The sequence below is a fragment of the Dipodomys merriami genome, unplaced genomic scaffold, assembly GCF_024711535.1.
Source record: "Dipodomys merriami isolate MVZ:Mamm:240054 unplaced genomic scaffold, mDipMer1.0.p SCAF_14, whole genome shotgun sequence".
NCBI lineage: Eukaryota > Metazoa > Chordata > Mammalia > Rodentia > Heteromyidae > Dipodomys > Dipodomys merriami.
In genome coordinates, this window is record NW_027202715.1 from 38,383,669 (window position 1) to 38,408,401 (window position 24,733).

The 24,733-nt window shown below is 39.6% G+C and overlaps 1 protein-coding gene across 2 annotated transcripts; it reads right to left on the reverse strand.

Annotated features, from left to right (window-relative positions):
- Positions 1-353: 353 nt before the first annotated feature.
- Positions 354-24,580, reverse strand: LOC138826166 (tectonic-3-like). Of its 2 annotated transcripts, none has more exons than XM_070021301.1 (14): positions 24,277-24,580; positions 23,986-24,109; positions 23,539-23,657; positions 19,712-19,839; positions 19,385-19,493; positions 19,181-19,296; positions 18,703-18,738; positions 18,107-18,187; positions 17,060-17,185; positions 15,674-15,778; positions 14,865-14,959; positions 12,252-12,405; positions 11,253-11,390; positions 354-3,123 (listed from the first exon to the last, which is right to left on the reverse strand). In XM_070021301.1, exons 1-14 carry the CDS (start codon positions 24,530-24,532, stop codon positions 2,887-2,889), a joined length of 1,824 nt encoding a protein of 607 aa, XP_069877402.1. In that variant the 5' UTR covers positions 24,533-24,580; the 3' UTR covers positions 354-2,886. The 2 variants fall into 2 exon arrangements, with proteins under 2 accessions (XP_069877402.1, XP_069877401.1); XM_070021300.1 differs by having other exon boundaries at positions 18,107-18,181; positions 24,277-24,575.
- Positions 24,581-24,733: the final 153 nt, after the last annotated feature.

Here is a 24,733-nt window from a genome sequence, read left to right on the forward strand (position 1 = left end):
TGGGCCCCAGAGACTCATGGATGGCTTAAAAACAGTTGCCATTTGCACTATGCTTTGAAGAGCAGGATTGCATGAAGTAGGGGAGATGGTATATGCAGAGAGCCCTTGGAGAAGAGGCTGCCTGGGGGTGTGACAGATGTCTAGTTGGGAGTCAAACCATTAGGCACCCTTGCAAATGGGTTTTCTGTACTACACTAAATATTTTTGTGAACCTTAAAGACAGAGAACCCAAACTTTTCAAGTTCTGGAATGACAGGATCAGGCTATTAAAAAGGAGAAGCTGGGAAGATGGTTACTTTATTGCAAAGGCCCATAGGAAAAAGGAGGATTGGACAGAAGGTCCCATCAAGGAACAAATTGCAAAATGGAAGGGGCTGACAGCACTCACTTCTTGAAAGGGAGAGACTGAGTATTTGGGAATCTGATGGTGCTCCAATACCTTAGGAAATACATGAGCAGTTCTTTGCAGGTGAAGAGTAAAAGCATCAAAGTAGATGACGTTAGGGGTCAAAGGGACTTTTCAGCAACCATTTTCTGGAATGTGGCCCCCCACCCAGTTGCTGGAAAGTGGCCTAGAGGGGCTGTTGCTGGAATGTGGATAGGAAGCAGACACTATCTGAATTGATAGTGGTAAGCCAACACTACCCTTGTTTATCTCAAAGCATTATTAAGGGTATCAAGTATAAAGCTGGGCACTGTGATGCAGGTAAGTAATCCCAGCACTTAAGAAGCAAAGGCTAAAGGATGGAGAGTTCAAGGCCATGACAGGGCTACACAATGAGAAACTGTCTCAAAATAGAAATGATCAAATACAAAAATACCTAACATTCAACGTTTTTGTCTTGTTGCTGCTTTTATGATTAATTATTTTATCATTATCTTATTGACTCTGGATTAGGAAAAGTCAAATACCAGATGTAAGAGCTAGTTTGTTTCTCCAAACAAGTCAAGTCAGGGTATCTTTCCTGTATATGCTAAAAAAAAAAAAAAAAAATTGGACTACTTTGATTAGAGTGATTTTACTTTTGCTTAGCAAATAGAAATAAGGCTCGACAGGACCACATATTCACAGAGAAAGAGGAACATTTAGGAATGAATTAAAGGGGTAACTGAGTATCTCCAAGGGCAGGATGTAAACTTGGGTCTCAGAAGAGGCAAGGATTGGAATTAGAAAATTAAGGACCAGTATCAGCCTCCATCTCTCTCTTTACATTGTAGTTACATATCTGCTTCCCCCTGCCGGCCCCCCGACCTGTTCTTTTAAGAGGCTCTCCATTCACTAACATTTTGTGGAAAAGGGCTTCCCCAGACACATCTAGATAGTGCCCACTCCTGAACGATTTCTTGCCTTGGTGGAGGTTCCAAATTCCTGGGAGAGAAAATGTTGGTGGCCTACTCTGGACTCCATTCTTGGACCAGATATCTGTGGCCGGAAGAGAATGGTCATGGGCTAGGTATGGGCACAGAGGTCCATCCTCTCAACTGAGCTTTGAATCATAGGAATGTTCAGATTAAGGATGGACATATTTGCGAGTTGGGAATGCAACGGAAGTAGATAAAAGTTACCCCTCCTGATGAGGAGACTTTCCAGCATCCAGTTGCCAGAATGTAGCCCCCACTCAGTTGCTAAAAATGGTTCAGTGGGACTGTTGCTGAATGTGAGTTGGGGGCAAATAAGGTGGGGCTATCTGAATTGTTAGCGGTAAGCCCAAAAGATGTTTTCTAAATAACAATACAGAAGAGACAGTAAAGGCATGTCATGATTTCTGCACAAGTATTGGTCAGAAGTTGATGTCAGCCTGTCTGACCTTTAGTGTATCTGATTAATGCCTATTTTATGTGTAGCCAGCTTGTATAAAATCCAGGGTCTCCCCTCCCTTGTCACTGGAACTTGTTTCTGGCAGTAGCCTGGTTTGAGTCACAGGCAATAAACATCTTTAGTCTCTCTAAAATGTGGTCTTCATTTTTGCTGGTCTGCACTGTTGTAGCAATACCCATACACTTGATATTACTACCTCAAACTTCTAAGTACAGGGAATGGGGCTGGGATGTAGCTCAGTGGCCAAACTCTTGTCTAGCAAGTGCAATGTCCTGGGTTCGATCCCCAGTACCAAAAAAGAAAAGACAAAAAAAAAAAATACAATTAAGTACAGGGAATGCCTGGCTTCCTTTTTTAAAAAAACAAGACAAAAAAAATCCTCACATAGAAAAAAAAATAATCATGAAGTATGTCACAGGGCAATTAAATTACCATGTTGCTGGACTTAGTACAACAAAGATCTCAAATCAGTTTTATTTCTCCTTACCATGAAGAAGGGAAGGAAAGAAGAGGAATGAATGGTAAGGCCATTTGCTAGTAGAAAAAACAGCTGGGAACCCACATTCATTCTGGAAACTGAGTAAAAAGAATTACTTTCACCACTTATGCCTGAGCAAAAGGTGTGGACAGGCCTTGGCAAAAAAGCCAGACAAATACTGAGCCAGCAGTTTCCCAGCTGAATAGTCAGCTCATATCCAGAGGGCAGCCATTCTGCATTCACAGAGTGACAGCATAAATGTGCTCCTTCCTGCTGGCCCAACTGTGCCTGTGAGCAGATGGCTGATGATCCTGGAAATCTTTAGTCAGGCAAAATGTAACCTGAAGGACTGAAGGAGGGCTCTGTGCCTTCTCATCTTGAGAAGCAGAGAACCTACTTTGTACCTGTTGGCTTGCAGGAACATTCACTACTTTTCTAAAATATTGTGCTTCACAATGAAGACTCCTTTGTTAGGTTCGATTTTCATAAATGATGTCCTTCAGTCAAAACCAAGTAAATGTCAATTTAGCCAAGTAGGCTGTCTTAGAGTTTCCCATAGGGAAAATTGAAATTTGATGATTCTTTTTCTTCACTTAGTCTGTAGGTTGAGAATTCCAAGAAGTAAGAGGCACAGGATACAGATGGGAGAAGCTGAGCTTTTCTGGAAGTCAACCCCTCTGCTGAATGCTGCTTTGAAGGGAAAGAAAAAGTCGAATGGCAATTTCCAGTCCGTTTGGGGTTGACCTCGTGGTGCCTGTGGCTTCTGGGTAATATCCACAAAGTTCACAAGAGTTGTCAAAGTTATGTCTGTTCCTTTTTGGGAATCCTATAAGAAGAAAGTCAATAGATCAGTGCTAGTTCTTGGTACCCACTGGTGTAGTCCAACTTTTTTTATGGATTCTGTGTTGTTCTCTATGAGGAAATTAATTTCTTACCAAGAGTCCACAACACCAGGGCTGTGAACAGTTATATGACTAAGTTTCCCCCTGTTAGGGAGCTGCAATATCAGAAGTCATATGGCAACACTGCTGTTACTTGCTTAGCAACTCTGCTTCATTAGGTGCAAAGAGGCTGAGGTTCTGAAACAGTATGTATATACAAATGGAGACAGTAAAGAAAGGCGAAATCTCATGGAAAAGAAATCAGCAATATGGACTAAAAAAAATGTTAGATTCAGACACTTTAAGGTTTGAAAAAGTATTCCCAATCATATATTCCCAGAAGGAGGACCTTGTCAGGCTGACTCAGGTAGTGAACCTGACATGGCTTTTGGAGATGACTGAAGGTGATGACACACACACCGCAATTACACTGATCACAATGAATTCCTTTTGTTCTGACTCTATGCTTACTAAGCAAATTGAAGATCATGATTCCACAACAAACTGTCTTGTGGAACCCTATAATGAAGATTTTTTCTCACCTTTTCACTGTGATACGCACATATTATCTGCTGAAAACACCAAGCTACCAAAAATTTACCTGGAATAACCCTTATGTATGTATAAGAAAACTAATATAAAGTAATGAGAGGTAATAAATCACAAGATGGAAAGTATGTTGTACTATTTGGGAGTTCACTTAGACTCCTATCTGATCTTTTATCCCTCCTACCACACTATCATTCAAATCCTTAAAGGTTGGCTTTAGTGAATTTATTAATTCACTAACAAGCAATTCAAATGAAATGTGTATTCTCCATTTATTAAGGAAATTACCTTGGCTGGAATGGGTAGAGAGTGGGACTAACAGATAATAAAACACAGTCTGATAGGAATAAGTTTTGGTATTCTATGGTACAATAGGGTAACTATAGTGACCAATTTACTGTGTAGTTCAAAATACCTGGAAGAGAATATTTTGAATGTTTGCAGCACATTGAAATGATCAATGTCAGAGGTAACAGAAATAACTAATTACTTGGTTGTATTAAAATATCATTCTGAATCTGAGCACTGATGGATCACACTTGTAATCCAAGATAATCAGGAGGCTGAGGTTTGAGGATAATCAGGCAGCTGAGGTTTGAGGTTTGATGCTAGCTTAGCATGACACTGCTAAAAAGCTGGAATTAGAGGTGTGGCTCAACCAGCCATGAGGGAAAAAGCTAAGCAAGAGCGTAAGACCTAGAGTTCAAGCCCTAATACTGGCACACACAAGGAAGGAAGGAAGGCAGGAAGGTAGGTGCCATACTTCATAAATATATACAATTATATCAGTTAAGACAGAAATCAAATTGCCTCTACAATTGTGTGGAAGTCTGGAACAAATGCAGCCCAGTAGAGCACCCAAGCAGATGGTACTGAATTGCACCAACTGGGTCACTGGCTAATACTGAAGTTACTGACTCATCTAATGCAGAACAGCTTTGTGAGTTAATTCAAGGTATTGTTTGAATTCTGAAGTCTAACCTTCTCATATTCCATCTTATTTATTTTTTGTTATTTATTTATTTATGGTCCTGGGGCTTGAACCCTGGGCCTGGACACTGTTCCTGGGCTTTTTTTTTTTTTTCTCAAGGCTAGCACTCTATAACTTGGGCCACAGCGCCACTTCCAGCTTTTTCTGAATATTTATCAGAAATAAAGTCTCATGGAATTTCCTATCCAGATGGCTTCAAACTAGGATCCTCAGATCTCAGCCTCCTGAGTAGCTAGGATTATAGGTATGAGCCACTGGTACCTGACTTGCCCATTTACATTTTAAAGTTGTATTGGGACAAAATTATTCAACTGTTCATTGTGTGAGCACCAGAAAAACAATTTCCTTCAAATTTGGTAACCTCATCTCTTTTATAAAGGCAGACAAAAGACAGAGACAAGTCAGCACATTTCTTTCTCTATGGCTCTAGATCCATTATGTATGGTTGACTTAATTTATTTCTACTCAAGCCATAGTATTTTATGATACTTAATTAAAAAATCACCTACAATTCTGTTTTAACTCTTTGTGAAATTTGAATAATATAATTCTATTTATGGAGTGATTTTTTTTTTTCTGAAATAGGACCTACAGCCTAATTATATACTACAAGCTGTTCTGGAGTTTTTTGTAGAACAGTGTGTATTCAAACTTAGTCCTCCTGCCTCATCCTCCTCAGGCTGGGATTAAATTCTATGCCACCATGCTCAGCTCAATTCAATTTAAATGAAGCAAAATCTTTTGTTCTAAAATAAAATTTATTTTGAAATATGAAGGGTTTTGTTTTGTTAATAATTTTTTTTGTCAGTCCTGGGGCTTGAACTCTGGGCCTGGGCACTATCCCTCAGCTCTTCAGCTTAAGGCAAGCGCTCTACCACTTGAGCCACAGGGCCACTTCCAGTTTTCTGAGTGGTTTATTGGAGATAAGAATCTCACAGACTTTCCTACCCAGGCTGGCTTTGAACCGAGATACTCTGATCTCAGCTTCCTGAGTAGCTAGGATTACAGGCGGATGCCTGGCTAAATATCTCTTATAGATTACCTTTGTTTGTTTTTGTTAGTTTTTGTCAGTCCTGGGGCTTGAACTCTGAGCCTGGACACCTCTCTCAGCTCTTCAGCTCCAGGTAAGCACTCTACCACTTGAGCCACAGCACCACTTCCAGTTTTCTGGTGCTTAATTGGAGATCAGAGTCTCATGAATGTTCCTGCCCAGGCTGGCTTTGAACTGTAATCCTCAGATCTCAGCCTCTTGAGTAGCTAGGATTACAGGTGTAAGCCACCAGTGCCTGGCTAGATCACATTTTTATAATCATGATTTTCACACAATTAAATTACTCCTCTATATCAAATCACTACAATTGAAACTATTATTTTAAAGATAAAGTTTTTTTTTTTTCTTTGCTGGTCATGGGGCTTGAATTCTGGGCTTGGGTGCTGTCCCTTAGCTCTTCAGCTTGTCAAAGCTAGTGCTCTACCACTTGAGCCACAGCACCACTTCTGGCTTTTTCTGTTTATGTGGTGCTGAGGAATCAAACCCAGGGCCTTATGCATGCAAGATAAGCACTCTACCACTGAGCCACCTTCCCCCAGCCCCAAGATAAAACTTATATACATGTGCTCTTAGATTTATACTCTTGTAGCTATATACTACTACAAACTAAAACAATTATATCTTTGGCTCAAGTGTGTAAGTCATCACTGAGGTATATGAATATTTTTCATAAAAGAATGTTAAGTAAGCCAGGTGATGGTGGCTCATGCCTGTAATCCTAGCTACTCAGGAGGCTGAGATCTGAGGATCGCGGTTCATAGCCAGCCCAGGCAGGAAAGTCCGGGAGACTCTTATCTCCAATAAATCACCAGAAAACCAGAAGTGGCACTGTAGTTCAAGTGGTAGAGCACTCACCTTGAGCTGAAGAGCTGAGGGACAGTGCCCAAGCCCAGAGTTCAAGACCCATGATCCCCCCCTACAAAAAAATGCTAAGTACATGTACTGCACACATTTTCCCTAGTCTTTTGTTTTCAATTTTCTTAAATGTGTTCCTGCATGTCCTTTATTATTTCTGTTGAGGTATAATTAATAAATTATGAATCAATTTTATGATATTGAAAACTGAACACAGAGCCTTGCTCATGTTAGGTTTGTGTTCTGCCACTGAGCTACATCCCAGCCCTAAATCTACATATCTTAGAAGTTTAAATACGTATAGATGTGTGTAATTTCTTTCATTCAAGATACATATTATTGAGATTCATCTATGTTTTCCATATAAGACTTTCTAGTACAAGTCTTGGTGGGGGCCATACATTTTAATCTTTCCTGGATATATACCTAAGAACAAAATTGTTGGGTCTCAGTGAAGATGAAGTGGTTGTACCACTGCCCATTCCTACTATAATATATCAGACTGTCAGAATATGTTTGATGTTATCAATTCTGGTGGACATACAGTAGTACCTATGGTCGGGTAATGAAGCATCTGTTCAAATCTTTTGCCTATTATTAGCGTTTGCTTTTTTTTTTGTCCTTACATTGAGTGTTATCAGATAATGTACTAAGAAATACTACTTCACGGGCTGGGAAGGTGGCTCAGTGGTGGAGCGCTTGCCTTGCATGCATGAGACCCTGGGTTCGATTCCTCAGCACCACATAAGCAAAAAGAAAAAAGCTGGAAGTGGCGCTGTGGCTCAAGTGCTAGAGCACTAGCCTTGAGATGAAGAGCTGAGGGAGCGCGCCCAGGCCCAGAGTTCAGGCCCCACGACTGGACCAAAAAAAAAAAAAAAAAAGAAATACTATTTCACATACAAGTCTGCCTTTTTGTTTTCATAATGATATATTTTGTTGAGCATTTATTTTTAGGCTTTTCACAACAATTTTTGTTATTTGACTATGAAATTTTTGCTTACTTCAAATTTATAGATATCATTCTATGTTTTTCTCCCAGGGCTAAACACATCACACCAGTGGGTCTCGATGTGCTATCTGAACTTTTAGAGAATTCATCTCAGACTAGATTTCAAGGCTAATAGTATTGTTTTATTTCATAAATGTCTCTAATTTACTCTAGTTTAAAGTGGGTTATATTTTATACCTCAAATTAATTAACATATGTTGGAAGAAAACTGCTGTCAGTTTATTGGTTCTTAGTTGCATAGACTTCACTGAGACTCTGCTGAGAGTTAATAACTTATTAGAAAAATACTAATATTCCTTAAATAGCTATAAGTGATTTATTGACATTGTGAAGTCGGGCCAGGAACTTCTATCACAATCTCATAATTAAGCAAGGAGAATACTAGGGAAGATAAGTAACATTAAACAAAAGAATTCAGTAATAACTCAACATTAGATTTTAAAATAATTGTTATGACAGAAAGAGCTGAGAAGTGACTAGATTGTTTCATTTTTCTGTTGATGTCTGGGAGAATCCTAGGGACAACAGTGGCAGCGCCAATGGACTCGATCGCCGTGACTGTCAACAAAATTCCTGTCCCTGAAGTCTTTCAAACATCAATCAGTCACTATTTGCCTTTATCTCTTAATAAGTTAGTTGAATAGAAAAGTACTTTGTCCCCTTCATAGTTCTTTTTCTTTTCTTTTTCTTTTTTTTTTTTTGTCGTTCATGGGGCCTGAACTCTGGGCCTGGGCCTGGGCACTGTGCCTCAGCTCAAAGCTAGTGCTCTACCATTTGAGCGATAGCACCATTTCTGGCTTTTTCTGCTTATGTGGTGCTAAGGAATCAAACCCAGAGCCTCAAGCATGCAAGGCAAGCACTCTAGCACTGAGCCACCTTCCCAACCCATTCTTTTTCTTAATAACACAAATATAAAGAAATTCTACTTTCATTAAGTTGTTATGTAAATAATTTTCTTATCTTTTAAAAAAATAACTTTTTGTTATTTTTTTCTATTTTTTGTTTTTAGTTTTCTCTTTTTTTAAAATTAGTGTATTCATTGTACAAAGGAGTTTCATTTTGATATTTCCTTACATTATTTACAAACGACTCCAATATTCAACTGTGGGAGGGCTAGTAAGCACAGCTATGTGCTTTAAAGATTTAAACGATACTGAATTTCCTTATATAGTAACAGAAGAGTGGATGCCATGCAAGAGTGTAATAATATTTGTATTGTCAGATTTTTCAAGTGAAGTCAGGAATCTGGCCATCTAGGTAAAATTTCCTGATTTTTATATGTTGACATGTGTTAAAATAACAGCAAAAGCCATTTCATAGGTGAGATCAAACAAGTATATATGCTACAGACTGGTGTTTGCAACTCAGTCTCCATGCTATCACTTATATATTAAGCTGATGGAAACAGCCCAGGTAAGACCTCTGTCAACTAAAGCTTCAAAGGGTGGCTAGTTAGGCAGGGAGAAAATTTTCAGAAAAAAAAAAATGCACTTCAAGTGTTAACCCCCCCCCCCCCCACTTCATTCTAAAAGCACTAGAACATGTACCTTAGCTTTCCTTTCTATTCTAAGAAAAAAAATTCATATGAAGTGCCAACAGATAAGCATGTATGGATTGTGAAGTGATTCAAGTTAAGAAAATAGCTGTGAGAGTAGCTCAGTGGTTTAGTGCTTGCCTAGCATGTACAAGGCCTTGACTTCTACCCCTTCCACCATAAAAAAAGCAGAGAAATCTTTATTATTGAATAAAATGCTTAGATGCGATTAACTACTGATATAAGACTATTATTACATAAGTCTTTACACTTTTATAGGAATGTAACATCTTTCAGCTTCTCAGGTTAGGCCTTAAAGTTAAAAATTTTACCATCAAATACTTTCATAAATTCCTTAAATCTGCCTAAGTAAAGGACATGGCTTTTTATAAGCCACAATACCTTTTAATAACTTCAAGACAATATACCTTATCATTGGAATATATATTTCTTTAGTTATGCATGATCAAATCACAGTTGAATCTTTCAACTGACATCCATGTAATCCAGGTAGATTGAATGACCATAAAGTGTAGTGTTGTAGAAAGGGCAAACTAACTTGAAAAGCTACCTCTGACCCCTGCTAACTACTAGAAAAAGATACTGGTTAAACTAGCTAGATAAGAAAGAGGCACCAGGTAACTTCAATGCCTGAGTATCAGAGGTTCTGGAAAATAAAAAGAACACTATTGTGGCACAGGAAATCATAAATCAAGAATAAAAGTATAGTTTAGAAAATTTGATAATGTCAGTGCTGTAACACAATTAAAAGTCTTAAAGAAACAGTATTTGTATATGGTATATAACATATGAGCACCGTTATATATTACAGACTGTGATAGACAATTTGCTCCAGGAAAGTTAGAATGAACTTGTGACTTTAAATGAGCATCATTATTCCACAATACTGTGAATTTCCGGAAATTAAGTAATCACTTAATCACGATCAAAAAAAAAAAAAAAAAAAAAAGAACCTTGGGGAAGGGAGGGAGGGAGGGGATGGTAGGGGGAAAACAATGGAGGGGGTAACAATGTTCAAGAGGAAATGGAAGTGTACTCATTACCTCACTCATGTAACTGTAACCCTCTGTATAGTATCTCTACAATAAAAAAAATTAAAAAAAAAAAAAAAAAAAAAAAAAAAAGAAACAGTATTTGTTAGGAAAAGAATGGATGTTCTCAGCAATATAGTTTCTGGTAATCTGTTAATCCTATTTATAATCCTAGAGAACTAAGCTGCCCAACCCTGCTGTGAGGGAAAATTGTATTTTGCATTCAATTTTGCATTCAATTCTTAACTAGGAATTAAGTTTAATGCAACTAGATAGAATTTCAATCTTTTAATTTTCACTGTATGCTAATAAACTTCATACTAGAAATACACCAATCACTTTACCAAGACTGGTGAAAACATGAACTTAAGTGAAAACACCATGCTTTTAACTTGTAAAGCTGGAGATTAAGTTCAAAAATCAAGGCAAATACTAAAGCTGTTCTAAGATACATTATAAAAAAATAGATATGGTGCTGGGAAGGTGGCTAAGTGGTAAAGTGCTTGCCTTGTATTCATGAAGCCCTTGGTTCGATTCCTCAGCACCACATAAGCAGAAAAAGCTAGAAGTGGGGCTGAGGCTCAAGTGGTAGAGTGCGCTAGTCTACAGCTGAAGAGCTGAGCGACAGAGCCCAGGCCCAGAGTTCTGGCCCCACCACAGACAAAAAAATATAAAATAGATAAACATCTATTACAGAGTAAAAGCATTCATTTAATGGAGTACATAAAAGCAAGAAGTGGTTACTACAAACTAGTCACCCTGGTAACTTTAATCATAAACCACAGGCTCAGAGCTCTAATAATTATGATTGTCACAGTGAACACAGATTTATGGGAAAAGCTCTCTTAGACACAGGCTATATTCATCAGGACAAAATGTTAGTTTTAGTAAATGTGTGGGAGAAAAGACTCATTCATTTGTTTAAACATTAGTAACATTATCTGGCTCTTAGGTTAAAAAAGAATCCTGCCATCAAATGGCTAATAAGCCAATCTAGACTTCAGTTAGTGGTCCTTTCTGAGCTATGACTTACCTGTATAAATTTGTACTGGTATAAAAATCGGGCTCCTGATACATGAGCTTGTGGGTTGGACTGAAGGCCTATATACGCCCACAACACCTGGATCTCCAGAGAAACTGGGATGAAACAGCAGGAAGTACAGTTTGTAGCCTGCAGAAGGTAAAGAAGCATTTGCTTGAATAGCCTACTTAAAATCAAATGGATAAATTTAATTGGAATTGAATGACCTCCACCGCAAAAACTATGATGAAGGAAACAGAAGACACATATAAAAATGTGAAGACCTTCTGTGTGCACAGATTGGAAGAATCACTGTTTTTTAAAATATCATACTATCCAAAGTGACTTACTGATTTAGTCAATATTGTCAAAACACCAATGAGATTCTTAATAGAAAGAACAAAATCCTAAAATTTTATGACATAAAAGACCTCGAATTGAGCCTGGGAATATGGCTTAGTGGTAGAGTGCTTTCCTAGCATGTATAAAGCCCTGGGTTCAATTCCTCAGTACCACATACACAGAAAAAGCCAGAAGTGGTTCTGTGGCTCAAGTGGTAGAGTACTAGCCTTGAGCAAAAGAAGCTCAGGGACAGTGCCCAGCCCCAGGACTGGCCAAAAAAGCATCCCGAATTGCCCAAGGAGTCTTGAACAGAAAGGACACAGCTTAATACCTGGCACAAGGACATAGTACAGGTTTACCATGTTACTGGCATAAAATTGATGGACACATAGATCATGTTACTGATACAAAGATCAATGAACAGAATGGAGAATCTACAGTCAATTGATTCTTGAATATTAGAAAAAAGCACAACCTCTTCAATAAAATGGTGCTGGGAAAACAGAATATTCATATACAGAATAATGAATCTTGAGCTCTATTTCAGACCATTTACAAAAATCAACTCAAAATGGACCAAAGACCTAAATGTCAGACCCAAACTATGAAACTACTAGAAGAAAACAGGTAAGTTAGTATAAAAACATTTTTTTAAGTGTCCCTCCTTACTGAAACACTGCAGTTCTTGCTGAGGATCCTGGTCCACTCTCCTTTCTGGGCTGGGTGAGCGTTACCAAAGATGGCCACATGTTCTGGTCTCAGTCTTCCATGAAGAGTCTGACAAATCTCCTGCTGCAACTTGTTGCAGTCCACCTCCTTGAGCCTGTAATTAAACATCTGGAGGTTGGAGTGCGATGCTAATACAATATATATTAGTGTAAATCCTCACTAAATTTTAAGGGTCACTAGAAGCCTCTTAGCATCAATATGGTATCTTTTTTTGAGCAGATAATAATATATTTCTAGGGCTGGAAAGTTGGCTCAGTGGTAGAGCGCTTGCCTTGCATGCCTGAGGCCCTGGGTTCAATTCCTCAGCACCACATAAGCAAAAAAGAAAAAAACCTGGAAGTGGCACTGTGACTCAAGTGGCAGAGAGCTAGCTTTGAGCTAAAGAGCTGAGGGACAGCGCCCAGGCCCAGAGTTCAGGAGCTGAGGGACAGCGCCAGGCCCAGAGTTCAGGCCCCACAACCGCACACACGCACACACACACACAAATATATATATATGTATACATATATATATATTTCTATTTTTGTCTCCTATTTCTTTTCCTTCCTAAAATTGTTTTTATTGTTACTATAAAGGTGCTATACAAAAGCAATATGGTATTATTTAGATTTAAAGACTATTCTTAATGAGCATTTTCTGAACTATCATTTAAAATATTAAAAAGTAGCTGGGCACCAGTGGCTCATGCCTGTAATCCTAGCTACTCAGGAGGCTGAGATCTAAGGATCGTGATTCAAAGCCAGTCAGGGCAGGAAAGTTCGTGAGACTCTTATCTCCAATTAACCACCAGAAAACCAGAAGTGGTTTTCTGAGCTGTGGCTCAAGCGGTAGAGCACTAGCCTTGAGCTGAAGAGCTCAGGGACAGTGCCCAGGCTCAGAGTTCAAGCCCAACGACCACCAAAAATAAAATAAAATAAAATATTAAGAAGTGACTATATATCAAAGACAGGCACTAGTGGCTCACACCTATAATTCCAGCTCAGAGATAGAGAGAGAGAGAGAGAGAGAGAGAGAGAGAGAGAGAGAGAGAGAGAGAGAGAGAGAGAGAGAGAGTGTGTGTGTGTGTGTGTGTGTGTGTTTATGCGCACGCTAGTCCTAAGGACTGAGTACTGCCCCTGAGCTTCTTTTACTCAAGGCTAGTGCTCTTACCACTGAGTTACAGCACTACTTCCAGCTTTTTCTGAGTAGTTTATTGGAAATAAGAGTTTCACAAACTTTCCTGCCCAGGTTAGCTTTGAACTGTGATTTTCAGATCTCAGCCTCTGGAGTAGCTAGGATTATAGGTATAAGCTACCAGCACCTTGCCAAAAGACTTTTGTTGTTGTTGGTCATGGGGCTTTAATTCTGGGCCTGGGCCCTGTCCCTCAGCTCTCAGCTCAAGGATAATGCTCTACCATTTTAGCCATAAAGCCACTTCTGGCTTTTTCTGTTTATGTGGTGCTGAAGTATCGAACCCAGCACCTCATGCATGCACTTAACTACTGAGCCACTTCCCAGCCCTGGAAACTATCTTAATGGAAGAAGATAGGCATGGGTGGATGCCTGTCATCCCATTTATAATGGGATGTTGAAAATAAGGGGATTATGGTTCAGGTGCATACATAGACAGGAAGTAAGGCCTTACATAAAAAATAACCAGCACAAAGCCGGCGCTGGTGGCTCACCCCTGTAATCCTAGCTACTCAGGAGGCTGAGATCTGAGGATCGCAGTTCAAAGCCAGCCCGGGCAGGAAAGACTGTGAGACTCCTATCTCCAATAAACCACCAGGAAACTGGAAGTGGCGCTGTAGCTCAAGTGGTAGAGCGCTCACCTTGAGCTGAAGAGCTGAGGGACAGCGCTCAGGCCCAGAGTTCAAGCCCCACGACAGACAAAAAAAAACCAACAAAAAAAAAAACCCAGCACAAAAAAGGGGCTTCATTGTGTGACTCAGCAATATACTACCTGCCTAGTAAATATGAAGCCAGAGGTTCAAACCCCAGTACCACCAAAAATAAAAAGTTCCTCCTAAGAAACCAGTGGCTCACACTATACAGGAGGCTGAGACAGGAGAATCATGGTTCAAAGCCAGTCTGGGCAGGGAAACCCATGGGTCTATTATTTTTATTTATTTTTTTGGGGGGGTCCGGTCGTGAGGCCTGAACTCTGGCCTGGGCAATGTCCCTCAGCTCTTCAGCTCAAGGCTAGTGACATACCACTTGAGCCACAGCGCCACTTCTGGCTTTTTTCTTTTTGCTTGTATGGTGCTGAGGAATCGAACTCAGGGCCTCATGCAAGGCAAGCGCTCTACCACTGAGCCACCTTCCCAGCCCCCATGGGTCTCTTATTGTCAATTAACTGCCATAAAAACCAAAAGTGGAGCTGTGGAACACTAGCCTTAAGCACTAACCTCCATAAAAGTGGAGCACCAGTCTTAAGCAAAAAAAGCTCCAGGACAGAACCTAGGCCCTGAGTTAAAGCTCTAAGAAGAGCAAAACAAACAAAAGGTTTCTACATCAACATTCTTCCTATAAGGAGATCAATTGTTAAGGAGGTTACAGAAGCAAAAAAACTACCTGAACTTGCATCCAGATATTGCATTCACTCCAAATTCTACTTCATGTCTCTTAACAGAGCAGATTCCATCACCCTGGCTCTGCAAGAGGGTCATCTGAGGTGGGAGAATGACAGTCAAGGAGACTACAATAGAAAAAAGAAAGTAGGCTTGGAAAATCTATACTGTCACTGTTCCCTTAACATTGTATCTTACACTACTATCCTGTTGTACAAATTATAAATTTATGCGTTTTCCACTGGCAATTAAAAAAACAGAATTAGAGAAAAAATTAAACATACATCATATGAGTTTAAAAAAGCAAAAAGTTTGCTCCTCATCTTTAGCCACTCTAGTTGTTTGTTTGGGGCTTGAACTCTGGGCCTGAACACTGTCTCTGAACTTCTTTTGCTCAAGGCTAGAACTCTATCACTTGAGCACAGTGCTACTTCTGGCTTTTTCTGATTACTTTATTGGAGATGAGTCTATATTAGACTTTCTTACCCAGGCTGGCTTCAAACCACAATTCTCAGATCTCAGCCTCGTAAGTAGCTAGGATTACAGACTTGAGCCACTGGTGCCCTCCTAGTCATTCTAAAGTTTAAAGCTTTTAATTTTTAGGGCTGGAGGAATTGCTTAAGTGGTAGAAGTGCCTATCAATCGCAAGGCCCTAGATTCAAACCCCAGTATTCAGGTGGGATGTTGAAAGCCTTCAGTGGTATCAACACTTGGAAACATGATGGATTAGCAGAATTTGGAGAATTAGAAAATCTAAACTTAGCAGCATTTCCCCTTTAGCTACAAGAGTCCACCCAGATCTGCAAAGGATACGGAGTGACCAATGTCACCAGTTAGAACCAAGAGTGGCTTCCCAACAATATATCCAGGATTCCCACTTCTTGGACCAGGAGAAACAGCCCTGTTCCACTGAAAAGCCTGCAGAAAGAGTGAAGAACAGTTGGTTATTGTGAAAAGCATATTTTCCTATCTTGCCTGGCTTCTTATCTTTCCTTATAACATGATCTGTACTGAACAATCTAGTTTCCTTCCATGTGTATCATGTTACAATTTATACTCCAATGTTTTAACATTGGAGCTCTTCACTAAAAAAAAACAAAAACAAAACAAAAAAAAACAACACCTAAGTGCTAGTGGCTCACGTGGGTAATCCTAGCTACTCAGGAGGCTGAGATCTGAGGATTGCAGTTCAAAGCAGCCTGGGCAGAAAAGTCTGTGAGACTCTTATCTCCAATTAACCATCCCCAAAAATGGAAGTGGCACTGTAGCTCAAAAGTAGAGTGCTAGCCTTGAGCAGAAGAGCTCAGGGACAGCGTCCCAGCCCAGACAAAAAAAAAACAACAAAAAAAAAACACAATAAAACTTGATTGGAATTCTATCAAGGATTACAACCAAGAACCACTTAACCTAATTTCTCAAAAATTGCTCTGAGCCAGGTACCTGTAGCTCGTGCTTGTAATCCTAGGTACCTAGGAGGCTGAGATCTGAAGGATCTTGTTTCATAATCAGCTTGGGTAGAAAAGACCATGAAAACTCCATCTTCAAAATAACTAACAGCAACAACAAAAGCAGGGCTAGCAACATTGCTCAAGTGGTAGAGTGCAAGCTTAAACAAGCAACATTAAGGCCATGATTCAAACCCTAGTACTGCAAAAGTTGCTATCAATTTAGTGCTATGTTTAAACTGGCTAAAATGAGACAACCATAATATTCCAGAGACAAAATGCGAAAGATAGAGAACTTACGCAGAGTTGAACTCTGATGGGTTCAAAAAGGAAAACAAGTAGAAGAAAGCCAAAATGTGGTGATTAACACCAGAAACAAGATTCAGTGGGAAATGAGGAATGGCCAAAAATAAGAGGAAAAGCTAGTTAAATTCTTAAGTTAACTGAGTTAAAGATTAAGTAAAAAGTAATCCTAGGTACTCAGAAGTCTGAGATCTGAGGATCATTCAGTTTGAAGCCAGCTTTGGCAGAAAAGTCCATGAAATTTATCTCCAATTAATTGCCAAAAAAGCCAGGAGCAGTACAAAAAAAAAAAAAGTTGAATATCTATTACATGTAGTTAAAGAATATTCAATGTTAAAATTTTAGTCAAGAGTTAACTAGGCATTCATAGTTCTACTTTATTTTACATGCATTCTAGAAGCAGAGAGCTATTTCTAACCCTCTCAATCTGCTACAAGAAAAGGGCTCTTACCCTAAAGTGAATGATGAAGTCTTGCTGTAAGGAAACACCTGGTTCAACAGTCAAGTTGGTTTGTCCAAAACTGACAGAGACTTTCTGGATTCCAAAGGTCCCATTGGTCTCTATCTCATAGATGACCTGAAATGCAAAAGAAGAATCAATTAAGAAAAGAGCTATTGGACTAATTGTGTTTAAAGAAAAGTATTTTATAACTGTGTTATTATAACTACATGTATAAATTAAACAACATTTAAAACAAAAACAGGGGGCTGGGAAGGTGGCTCAGTTGTAGAGTGCTTGCCTTGCATGCACGAGGCCCTGGGTTCGATTCCTCAGCACCACATAAACAAAAAAGCTGGAAGTGGTGCTGTGGCTCAAGTGGTAGAGCCCTAGCCTTGAGCTGAAGAGCTGAGGGACAGTGCCCAGACCCAGAGTTCAGGCCCCACGACCGGACCAAAAAAAAAAAAAACAAAAAACAAAAACAGCATGAAAAGATAGGGATAGCTTTATATTAATTACATTTACACAAGAAAAAAGAGGATAGGGCTTTTCTCGGAAGTGTTTATGGGAGAGTTGTGTTCAGAAAAAGTTTTGACTGGGGGAAGAAGACAGTAAGTACTAGAAGCAGAGGTGAGCTTCTGAAATGTACCACTCATTTTTAGATGGAAACTGGGCTACTTGACTCGAGGTGTCTGAAGCGAAAGATAGCTGCTAGCTGCTAGTAAATTTCTAGCAATCTTTAAAATGATGATTTACTACTTCTGCACTGACTATTACAGACTTTTTTCCTATCAAAAGAAGAAATTATGATCAGTCAATAGGAATCAGTAACAGTGTGGGAAAAGGAAGGAGTCAGAATGTTCTGAACTTGAAATGTTCTGAACTGGAGGATGGTGGCAATGGAAATGTTAGAAACATAGTAAGGAGGAAGATATTGGGTTCAACTCGACATATGAAATCTCAGATAATACACAAAACTTCAGCTGGGGTTACACTAGCACATCTCTTACAATACTAATCAACATACATGAGTGTAGAATCTGAGGTCTGCAGCCCTACCTGGGAAACGATATTCTGACAAGTGTTTCCAGCCAACAGAGGAGGACTTGCCTGTGAGGTAAGTGTTATTGGAACCTGGAACTATCAAGGGGAAAAAAAAAGATCAACTAAAATTGAAAGTTGCATTTTCTCTTCTAGCTATGTATCATGCTAAAATGAGTATCTGTTTTCCCCTTTTCTTTCTCCTTCCATTGCTAGACTACAATTTAAATTCAAAAATTATTCTACATCAGCACATCTCAAAATATATTTCTCAGGACATTAATTCTATGAGATGATATAAAACAGGCACCCATAAACAAGTATAAGCAAACCTGTAATCAACTTTTAAGGGCCTTTATTTCATTAGAAGACTCTAAGAACCCCAAATGCTGTATTTAATTTTGTTTAACTCAAGTGTTTTCTAGATTTACTATAATACTTCATTAATCTTAAATTCATATGAAACTATTGGACTGCTCTTTGTAAAGCACTGTTTTAGATCCACATTTCACTATGATGCATCAGACTTACATTTCTTCCATCATTAAAATACAGACTGAAATTGCTTTAGTTACAATATTCTTTTTCCTTTTCCCTGCTAAATGGCATCATACCTTCATATTCTGAAGATCAGTCATATCTTTCGGCACCTAGAAAAAGAGAACAATGGAGACATGGATATACATAAAGTCACCATGAGCTTGTAGGTTCAGATTACTACCAATGTACTTTGATGTTGGGTTGTAGGAACAATCAAAACATTGGAACTGCTTGCTCTCTTTCTTAACATTCCTAATTCTTCCTTACACTAAAGTGTCAGAACTTTAAGCTATATAGGTACATATGTATAAATATGTATATATACACATATACACATAAATATGTTATATATATATATATATACACATAAATATACATGTACACAAATATATATCCTCAATTCATCTTTTTCCGATGATAGGTCTTCTGCCTTTTATGTAGCTCTTGAGAAGTCTGACTTTCAGTTGGTGAATTTTCCACAACCACAATAGTGGGTAGCATGTTGACTACAAATTCATGATGGTGACAAGGTGAGAACAGCAGCACACCCACCTTCAAGACTGTGAAATTATAGTAGGAGACAGCATCCAAGGCTGGATCTGAGGTACAGCTACTGGCCAGGTCCTTGAAGAAACGAGTACAGGTTGTACTTTTACTCTCTAGGAAACCTTACAACACAAAGAATGAACATGGTAGTAAATGAGAAAGTCTGTTTTAAATTGAGTAAGAAGGCTGGCACTTCTGCCCTGGACCCACCTGCAGGATTGCTCTCAACACAGAGTCCTCCGGCTCCCACTCCCGCAGGCTGCCTCAGTAAGCTTACTATAGACCACTGGGGGAAGTAAGTCAGAATGGGATCCCCAGCCTGTAGAACACAGTTTTTCAGTGAGAATGGACTGAAATAAACCAGCAATGACAAACAAAGTAAACTAAATGGCTTGTTTACAAGGACAGAAGTATCCTCTAAAAGAGCCAGGAATGGTTTACCACATCCTAGGGAGGCAGCACAAAGACACAATGACCATTGTTTACTATGATAGGAAAACCAAAAACAAACAATGGGAATTCCCTTCCCAGGCTCACCCTATAAAAAGAGAGTTGTGGCTGAGGTAGCAATGTTGAAGTAAATGATTTGCTTCCAAACTCTGCAGCTAGGGCCTGGAAGTTGGTTGCATTGACCTTTTGGAGCTTCTGGAAATAGTTTAATTTAGCTGCAATATTTTTCAAAAGAAAGAAGTTTAGTTAAAAACAAAAGCATTTACGTTTAAATACATAGCATGCCAAACAATATGAAAAAATTATTTAAGTATAATATATGTGTGAAAATGGCTAAAATATAGTCAAAGTTGTTTTATAAATACATATACTTGCATTATGATAGCATCCAGATCAAGTTTTAGAACATTTCCCTGAAAGATTCCAAATTAGTATCCCATCTCTAGAGATAAAATTCAGATTTATTGATATGAACACTTCTTTATAGATAACCTATTAACTGAAATAATGTCTTAGTATGAGGATCTAAGTAAATAACACAGTCATTGAATGAATGTCAGTCAGCTCTTAGTCTCTTATAGCCAAGAATGTGTGTGATTAATAATTTGTAAAAAAAGGAAACTCGGCAATGGTGGTATTTGACCCATACCAGATGACTGATTAAAAGAAAATTATACTGTTTCCATAGGACCAAGGCAAAGTTAAAGATAATATTTGAGCTGTACTTTTCATTTTTCTTGGAAGAGGAAAAAGATCCTGTTGCTGTCCCGTGCCCAGAATGGCAGATAACACTGGGTTTACCACTCCAAGCAAAAACAAGCTCCATGCTAGTTTTATTCTTTGTATTAAGTATGTCACTTGGACAGTCAAAAGATAATGAGACCCAAATCATTGAAAGCTAATGATGCTTCTACACGAAATAAGTTTGGCACTTTGGGCTAGGCATGATGGTGCACACAGTAGTCCTAGACACTGAGGCAGTAGAAGTAGGAGGATCATGGTCTGAAGTTGGCTGGGCAAAAAGTATGAGATCCTATCTGATAAAAGCAAAAGGATTGAAACATGGCTAAATGTTTCATTTAGGTAGAATGCCTGCCTAGTTAAAAACCCTAGACACCAAGTGCCTTCCCCATCAAAAAAGGCTCGACTTTTGTCTACAACACATTTCATGTATGATTCTTCAGCTTTCTGATAGCACGAAATGAACACAGCTCTCAATTCTGGGGCCTCTCAAGACTATTCATCCTTTTTCCTTTTTTTTTTGCCAGTCCTGAGGCTTCAACTCAGGATCCCTGAGCTTCTTTTGCTCAACGCTAGCACCCTACCACTTGAGCCACAGCGCCAGTTCCAGACTTCTCTGTTTATGTGCAACTAAGGAATTGAACCCAGGGCTTCATGCATGCAAGGCAAACACTCTACCACTAAGCCAAACTCCCAGGCCCCCCCCCATCCCCACCCCGTGCTTTTTGTATTCATTCTTTATACATCTAGATCATGCTACTGTTAACTGTTAACAACTTCAGTATCATCTGGAGCTTGTCAGAAATATGCACACTCAGGCCATTCCTCACACCTACTGAGTCTGGATCATGCTAACACAATCTCTAGGTGATGTCTGAATCATGTTGACAAAATTCCTAAGTGACACACATGTATATTAGCATTTGAAAAAGCAGTGCTGCTCTGAAACAGGTGATGCTGATGCTGCTGTTCTGTAGACCACCTTCCACCTATGACCTGAACTCAAGGAGCCAAAGCTTCCAGGAGCTGCTTAACATTTCCTTTGGAATTTATAGTCTGAAAACCACAGAGGAGGACATATCAACTTCATAAAAGATGCAGTTATTTCTATCATTATAATTGAAAGTTAAACTGAAACACAAATTAATAGGAGAGCTAGGTGGGATGGTAAATATTTTTTTCATAGCTTAAATCAGTAAGACAAAGTTAACATTTTCTCTCTCACTTCAGCTCAGGTATACTGGTGGGAGTGATGGTAAACAGGAATTTTATCTTTTTTTTTCCTTTTTTTCCTTTTATTTATTTTTTTATTGTGAAAATACTGTACAGAGGGGTTACAATTACATGGGCAAGATAATGAGTACATTTCTTATCAAGCATTGTAGCCTCCTCCTTTGTTTCCCCTTCCCATCCTTTCCCAACCTCCCCCTGCCCCCACCCAAACCTCCCCGCTCTCCCCCCCCCATAAACAAGAATTTTAAAATGCACAGATATTACTTTGTACAACTAAAGATAATTTTTTAAATTTTAAGAAGAAAATAATGTAAATAAAATAAAATGTCCAGAGAAAGAGTATAACAGTCCAAGCTGGCCTAGGTAAAAAAAATGGATACTCTATCTGAAAAATAACTAAAACTGCAAAGGGTATGTGTGTGGGGGGGTGTAGCTTAAGTGGTAAAGTATCTGCCTAGTAAGCCCAGGCTCTGAGTTCAAATCCTATTACCACTTTAAAAAATAACTATACAAAGGTTTCTGAACAAAACTAAGATAACCTTCATTGTCAGGCAAGGAGTGCAAGTTTGTAATCCCAGCACTGAGGGCTAAGGTAGGAGCATTATGAGTTCTGTGCTTGCTTGGGTGACCTTAAAAAGCAACAACAACAAAAGCAAAACCACAGAAAATGGGGGGAAAAAACATTTCTCAACATCCATGCACTGTGGGCAAATAAAGATATGGTTTGTCCCTTTGAGGTGCTAATATCATACCTTTGAAAATATGGTCTACCATGAACTGGCAACAATACAAGAAATCCTATACATTCCAAGAGAACTTAAAACAACAAATGTATCAGAACTCTTGAGGATGATGAACAAGAGTGGATTCTTGGAAGAGTTATACATTTTAAAATGCAATGAGAAAGAGGAATATTTGAGTCAAGAAGAAAAGAAAACACAAACTTGGGGCAAATGCAATGGCTTATCTTGAGGACAATGAGAAGTTGAATTTGGCCAGAACAGAAGGTGAAATGTAGAGAGTGAGTGACAGTGAGTAGAAAAAAGAATTAGCTCAAATATGAGAGCACACTGACTTGCAGGCAAAGAAGCCGGACATTATTCTCCAGGTAGTAAAGTCAAATGAGCTTTTTGGACAAGGAAGAATGAGGCTGGGGAGCTGGACTTGTGTTTGTACAAAAGGAAAAAACAATGTAGAGAGGGATTACAATGACATGAGTCAGGTAATGGGGACACTTCCTTCTGTACAACTTTATAATAACAATAAAGTAAATTATTTTTTTTAAAGGAAAAAGCTTATGGTCATTTCTCTACCTGTCTCACACATACACAGAGCAGGCATTCACATCACAGCCAGCCATGGAGAATCACTTTGTTATATGAACCAATCCAAAACATAGCATTATGCTGGCTTCCTTGTTCAGAAACCTTTGGAGAGTGTAGCAAGTTGGGGAGGATACACTCTATGATTATCAGAGTTAAGAGGGATGATTAGAAGTCTTAAATTCTGGGCGACAGTGGCTTATACCTGTAATCCTAGCTACACAGGGAGCTGAGATCTGAGGATCAAAGCCAGCCCAGGCAAGAAACTCCCTGAGACTCTTATCTCCAATTAACCACCAAGAACCCAGAAGTGGTGCTGTGATTCAAGTGGTAGAGCGCAGGCCTTGAGCTGAAGGGCTCAGGGATGCACCCAGGCCCAGAGTTCAAGCCCCATGACTGACAAAAAAAAAAGTATTAAATTCAAGTCCTGTATGTTATCTGATCTAAGAAATTGCAAAGGTCCTCTAATAGATTGGATATGGGAAAAGGTAGGATGAGAAGCGGAATTTAAGAACAAAAACAAAATATTTAAGAAAGAATGAATCAAGGGAAAGTGCAAAGACAAAGTCACTTCTCAATAAACGTTAGGTAAGAGCAACCAACGATGCTTCTACTCACAGTTGTTCACATGGACACAAAACTGCTTGACTCCATTTGAATTCATGAAAACTCTCGAAGGAAATGGAGAATTACTCTTAAAGATAAGAGAGTTGTCTACACACACCCAGCTTGAAGACCTGTGAAGAAAGAGGAAGAACGTACATTTAGGAGGAAGATGTAGATCTTTACGAGTGTCTTATTTAAAGAAATTTTCTTTAAGAGTGGCCCTCACCAGAGAGGCTCCTTCGGAAGCTACAATGCAACAACCCAAGTCTATTCTACTACAGCTGTTTTAGAGAATCAGAAAGGATCACTCCTTAAAAAAAACAAACAAACAAAAAAAAAAAACAAGGAACACCTTACAAGTAGGGGGTAGGAAGTACAGTAGCTTATCTTCTTATTTCCAAATATTACACATTCTAGGACCTGCCCTCTTTAAGATTCTTTCTGGGTACTGCAGCTTACCTGACGCTGCCTGGAAGGCAGAAGGAGAACACTGTCCTGGGATGGGGAAGATAGCAATCTCTATCGCAGCAGCAATTTAGATCGCAGGTACCAGGTGTCAAGTCACAGACACAGATCGGTAGGACTATGAAAGTACAATCAAAAGTAGAGCGAGGTAAGATTTCCCCCCAGCTCTTCCAAACTAAGCCCGTCCCCTTCTAGTTATCCCACTCCCCTCCCTTCGCGGTGAGTCAATCTTACAGAATCGCGCATCTTTGAAGTCTACACAGTTTCCCCAACTGATCCCTTCACCTGGGAAGAGGTCGGCGGTCCAGTTCGCGGGCGCCGCGGGGGTCGCAAGAGAAGGGCCCGCCGTGCTGAGAAGCCCAGGCACTTCCCCGAGAGTGGCATTCTCCGAGGAGGGCTGTGGAGTCCCGCCCTCCGTCACCGAGCCCAGCACTGAGGAGGTGGGCATTGTCCCTGACGGGGAGAAAGAGGGCTGTAACCGGGCGCCCTCAGGGAGGATCAAGAAGTACAACCACAGCAGCTCGAGCTGCGGGGTGTTCATGAGGAAATCGAGGTGCCAGAGCGGCGGAACACGGGACTCCGCGGTCTCCAGACGCGTTGCTAGAGCGTGAGTCCACGGCGTCTGACGTCATCGATCTCTAGCTGATCATTGGCTCGTGGCAATAACGGAGACGCTGCAGCCAATAGAAAGCGGGATTGTTGCAGCCCGGGCAGCATCCTTCCTTCTGCGCCATCTTCCTTG

What these genes read in the sequence shown, in the direction of transcription:
- LOC138826166 (XM_070021301.1), bottom strand. Translation starts at nt 24,532, where the DNA reads ATGAACACCCCGCAGCTCGAGCTGCTGTGGTTGTACTTCTTGATCCTC. An exon ending in TTGTGTCCATGTGAACAACT is followed by an intron (nt 19,840 to 23,538) that starts GTGAGTAGAAGC and finishes AAAATATTGCAG; the next exon opens with CTAAATTAAACTATTTCCAG. An exon ending in TGTTGAGAGCAATCCTGCAG is followed by an intron (nt 19,297 to 19,384) that starts GTGGGTCCAGGG and finishes TTGTGTTGTAAG; the next exon opens with GTTTCCTAGAGAGTAAAAGT.